At 32.3% G+C, this 5579-nt stretch overlaps 1 protein-coding gene across 1 annotated transcript; it reads left to right on the top strand.

Moving 5' to 3' along the window:
* Nucleotides 1-1598: 1598 nt before the first annotated feature.
* Nucleotides 1599-2975, top strand: LOC128393708 (uncharacterized). Its single transcript, XM_053353925.1, has 2 exons — nt 1599-2104; nt 2465-2975. The coding sequence occupies exons 1-2, from the start codon at nt 1898-1900 to the stop codon at nt 2771-2773; spliced, it is 516 nt and encodes a 171-aa protein (XP_053209900.1). The 5' UTR covers nt 1599-1897; the 3' UTR covers nt 2774-2975.
* Nucleotides 2976-5579: the final 2604 nt, after the last annotated feature.

Raw genomic sequence — 5579 nt, 5'->3', positions numbered from 1 at the left:
TAATTGTTACAATTGAATAATAATAATATCACCTAATCTCCACCTTCACCTTCATTCATCTCATTCTCCCACCGCTCATCCATCCATCCCTCTCTCCCTTACTCTCTCTATCCTCTCTCTCTCTCTCTCTCTCTCTCTCTCTCTCTTCATTCTCACTCACTCTCCTTTTCCTCCCACCTTGAAGAAGAAGAAGAAGAGAAATTAACAAATGGTTCGAATTTTTTTCTCTCCGGTGGGAATTTAATGCAACAACAAATAAAACCCATAGACTTTTGGACCAACATAAACACAGATGGAGAAAGAGATGAGGATGAGGATGTTGAGGGACGAGAACGAGTCGGGATACCACGTGTTACATAAAAGCCGCTGTTCTTCAATCAGCTGAATGAGCAAAACAGTTTCTTCTCACGGTTACCGATTTAATCGTCTTGTAATTATCAATCATCTGGAAGACTAAAAGACTTGACCAATGGTAATCGACATCATGTCCACTCCTTTCAATCAACATTCAAATGCTCGTAATTAAAAAATGCATTTTAATTGCAAGTATCAAATCATTTCTCGAATGCAAATCATTCAAATTTCAATATTGTTCCGAAACTAAAGTGAAGCCATTCATTAATTGTTATTATTAGAAAATGATAATAACCTTTGGAACAAAATCTCTTTAATCAAACTTTTTTTTCGATTTAATTGAAATTTATATGATTAAACTCTCATCATCTTCATCATATTTCTTATTCTCTCATCTTCCTCTACATCTGCCTCTTTCTTTTCGTTCTTTCTTTTTTCATCTTCCTCTCATTTCTGTTCACCTGTAAAATGAATGTTTAATTTAAGTTAAAGCATCTTGATGATGAGAGGAAGAAGATGCTATGTGAAGAAAGGAAAGAAAGAGGAAAAAGAAGGTGAAAGATGATAAAGAAGAGAGAGAAGATAAAATTCTATGAGAAAAAAACAATTGTGATTTACTCTCTCTCTCTCTCTCTCTCTCTCTCTCTCTCTCTCTCTCTCTCTGCCTTCTCTTTCTTTCTCACTCGTAAAAAGTACGTAGGTGAAGGTAGAGGTAGATATTATTTCATAATATTCCTTTTAAAGTTTGACCATAAGAAGATGAGGATGACTAACAAGTAAGAAAGAGAAAAAAGAAAGTGAACTAATCTTCTCTTTCTTTTTTTCTCAGAGAATTTCCCTCTCTTTTTACCTTTCTTTTTTTTCACATAGCATCTTCTTCTTCTTCTCATCATCAAGATGCTACACAACTCAAATTAAAGATTCATTTTACAGGTGAAAAAGGAATAAGAAGAAAAAGAAAGAGGCAGATGGAGGAAGAGAAAGAAGAGAGAGAGAGAGAGAGAGAAAGACGTTTAAGAAGCACAAGAAGAAGAGAGAAGAAAGAGAAGAGGATGATAAAGAGAAGGAAATTAAAAGAAAGAGAAAAAAGAAAGAAAAGTAACCGAAGAAAGAGAAGAGAGAGAAAGTAAATATGTGCCTTTTCCTTAACAAAATTTGCCACTTTTCTCAGTCAGAGTGAGCCACTAAATCGTCATCCTTATCATCCTCATCATCTTCCATATGAGAGACTGGTTCTCATTTGGAGTTTAGTTTACCTTCATCTCTCAACCGAGTAACATCTTGATCCTTTTCATTTGTTATTTCTTGTGTTACCTTTACCTTTTATCATCCTCATCATCATCTCTCCTCTGGTGATCATCCTCATCATCTCTCTGTAGTATTTAACTTACTCTCTCTGTATTTTTATCTTCACTTGATCTTCAATCATCAATCGAGACACACTGACCTCCAATTCACAACAAACTTTAATTTGGTGAACATTTCAATTTTCTTAATCTTCTCATCTCGTTAATCTTGTGAATTATCAACCAATTAAATCAAAATGGTGGATAAACATACTACTGTGTCTGAACGTGTCACCAAATATCATCATAATCATCATCATCATCATTCAGTTCCTTTGGAAGATACAACCAATAGGAACATTTTGAGGATTAAACGTGAAAGAAGACGACAATTAAGATTAAGGGAATATCAAAATCTTTGTAAACTAATCCCATCTCTTAATGGATTAAATATTGTTCCAAAGGTAATTATCTCAATCTTAACTCTCCCCTAATGCAACAATCAAACCAATTAATTGTTCAATCAAAATGAGAGATACAAAAGTCCACCGATAACAAGAGCAATTAGTTAATCACAATTAATCGAACACAGATCGTACATATTAACCTCAAAGTAAACAAATTGATTGTTGAACAAACTTTAATTATCTCTAGTTAACTAAATCAAAGTACAAGAACCTTAAATTGAACACAATTAACCAAATGGTTGATTGCGAAAATACAATTTTCAAAAGTAAATTGATTGTTTATATTACAATTTACACGAAAATGTGAATCTTGATACTAATTGTTTATTTCTCTCTCTCTCTTTTAATTGTTTAAAGGTTAAAATAATTAATGAAGCAGTTAAATACATCGATGAACTTCATCAACAATTAATAATTAAATTAGCCAAAGAAGGCTCATCAGAAAGTGACATCAAAGCATTTAAGGATAACTGGATCAATGCTAAATGTCAATTGCAAGTACAAAACAACAACACCACCACCACATCAACACCCACCAATATGAACACAACAACGACACCAACCATCACCACCCACAACAACAACAACATCATCATCACCGACACATCCCTGTGTAAAAAACAGTTTGATAAACAGTCAAAGTTAAAACAATTAACACAATTGTAATTTAAACTAATTCTGCATATAAAGTATATCCTTTTTTATTTACTATTAATTATTATTATTATTTTGTATTAACCTGATGAAATTTTTGTATACATAATAAATTAATTGTATAAATTGATTATCAATCAATTAATCCAACCAATCAACACGAAAAGTGCAAAAAAATCAATAAAAGAAATGAACTTTTGTATTCAAAGGAAAATCATATGTTTGTATTTATCTGAATGGTCAATGAATGAAAGGATTGATGAGGATAAGGATGAGGATGAAGATGAGGATGCTTTGGATTGGGATGAATGAGTGTCTCTGTGTGAGTGTTGGTGTAGGTGGATGGATGATAATGATAATATTAAGGTATTGATAATAATTTGAATTTGATAAAATTGATCACACGACAAATGATAACGATTAGAGATTGGGAACCGTGAGAATCAACTGTTTTATCAACTCGATTAGCAGCTGATATTATAACAGTGGTTTACCTAACACGTGGTCTCTCCCTTCTCGTCATCATTGTCATTTTCATTCTCATCCTCATCTTTATCTTCATCTCTTTCTCTTCCTCTCTCTTTCTCCATCTGTGTTTATGTTGGTCCAAAAGTCTATGGGTTTTATTTGTTGTTGCATTAAATTCCCACCGGAGAGAAAAAAATTCGAACCATTTGTTAATTTCTCTTCTTCTTCTTCTTCAAGGTGGGAGGAAAAGGAGAGTGAATGAGAATGAAGAGAGAGAGAGAGAGAGAGAGAGAGAGAGAGAGAGAGGGAGAGAGGGATGGATGGATGAGCGGTGGGAGAATGAGATGAATGAAGGTGAAGGTGGAGATTAGGTGATATTATTATTATTCAATTGTAACAATTAGTCTAATTATTAATTACCTGTTCGCTTTTAACTTGTTTTACCTTTTTTCTAGTCTACGATTTTGTAAGAAGAGAACAAATTATTTCTCTTTACTTTTCTCTTTCTTTATCATCCTTATCTTCCTAGTTTTCATCCTTCGTCTTCATTTTCATCATCTTCTTCATCTTCCTTTTCTTTCTCTTCTTCTCCTTGTTTCAAACATTTTTGTTTGGAAAATTGTGTGGGAAAAGGTAAACATATTTACTTTGTTGTAGTCGAAACATGTTACCTGTTGAGGATAATTATCGGTCCAGGAATTAGCTTAACTACTCCATCTGTTGATTCTCTTGGTAAACTTGTCAATGTCCATCTAGTGGTCAATATGATCAATGGCTATGGTCAAGGAAGGAAGGAAGGAAGGAAGAGACTATGACGATGATGATGATGAAATATTGATAATGATTACGGAATAAAACATTTCATCAATTAAAATATTAATAAACAAATAGAAAAGCAGATTGAATGTAAACACGTCTGATCTGTTTCTTGGGTAACATTTCACCTGAATTAAAGTTTAACAGGTGATAAGATTTCGTTGCGGCTGTTGTACCATGATAGGAGCCGCTTATTATTATTATTATCATCATCATCAGTATCTTCATCATCTTCATCATCCTCCACATTTATCTCAACAATATCCACACACAATCATCATCTTCATCTTCATCTTCATGCAATGAAAAAGCATCAACATTGTACAATAAACAACAATAGTAACAATAAACTTTTTCGCAAATTAATATCATTGATCTCGATATTCATTATTATCCTTTAATCATGGTTAAAGTTGTTGATTCATTATATGAATACCTTCATATTATAATATGAATGGTTGATTGTTTCAACTCCAAGAAAACATAACTGATTCAATTAAATGTTAACATTTGGTTGGAATCAGTTGATCAACTGATCAACAATTATAATCACAACAATCAGTTTGAATGAAACCAAACTGATACTGAAGCAAATTAAATTTGACAGATTGACAGGAAAATCTGTAAATTGTATTGTAATAATCAAACAACAATATGGAAAAATATTAACACAATATAAACTTGAATTTGATGATAACAATGATACAGATAATGTCAACTATTTAAGCGACTCATTTAAATCAATTTAAATGGTTAACAAATCAACAACAACAACAATCATAATCATCTCGATGATGATAATACAATTAACAATAAGAATCCTAATTTTGTGTTGAAAGTCAATGAAAAGTGTAACAGTTTCAGAGGTGAAAAAGTGGACACTTTTTTCCCGCTTCCAAATCTGGACAATAAACTATCAACATCCGAATACAATACTGACCATTGAATGACCATCATCCAAGTTACTACTTATTGTTTGTGAATAAAAATGTGAAATGATGATAATGATGATGCTTTTTAGTTGAACCGTAAAAATTAATAGTAAAGTGTAGTGACCACTACAATCAATGAGTGTATATGTGTGAGAGAGACAATCAATGAGATTGACTGAACTGACCATTTAATGTTGAAGATAATGATTATGATTATGATGATAGTTGATTGTTGTTGTCTTCTTATATTGTGTTACCTGTTGATTGTTAGGATTTCCTTTGATTAACGAACCGGATCAAACCAATTGAAATGAAAACGTTTAACCAATTTGAATGGGTTAAATGGTCAAGTTAAATTGTTAAGTGAAAAAAAAAGTGGACACACAATAAATTAGAAAGGAGAAAGTTAAAGGTGGAAGATAAAAATTGATGAGTAAGAAGATGATGAGGATGAAGATGAAGATGAAGATGGAGATGGAGATGAAGGTGTGTGTTGGTCAGTTTTTGCTTTCTTAAGATGACGATGATTAGGATGACGGTTTAAGTGTTAAACTAATGGTCAAGTCAAAAAGGCTACAAAGGTTATATTATTGTGAGAGAAT

This window comes from Panonychus citri, unplaced genomic scaffold (genome assembly GCF_014898815.1).
Source record: "Panonychus citri isolate SS breed McGregor unplaced genomic scaffold, ASM1489881v1 Contig00138, whole genome shotgun sequence".
NCBI classification, from domain to species: Eukaryota; Metazoa; Arthropoda; class Arachnida; order Trombidiformes; family Tetranychidae; genus Panonychus; species Panonychus citri.
This window is presented reverse-complemented; position numbering and strand designations above follow the sequence as displayed.

Coding starts and splice junctions, on each gene's coding strand:
- LOC128393708 (XM_053353925.1), top strand. CDS start 1,898: ATGGTGGATAAACATACTACTGTGTCTGAACGTGTCACCAAATATCAT. Junction 2,105..2,464: donor GATTAAATATTGTTCCAAAG/GTAATTATCTCA, acceptor AATTGTTTAAAG/GTTAAAATAATTAATGAAGC.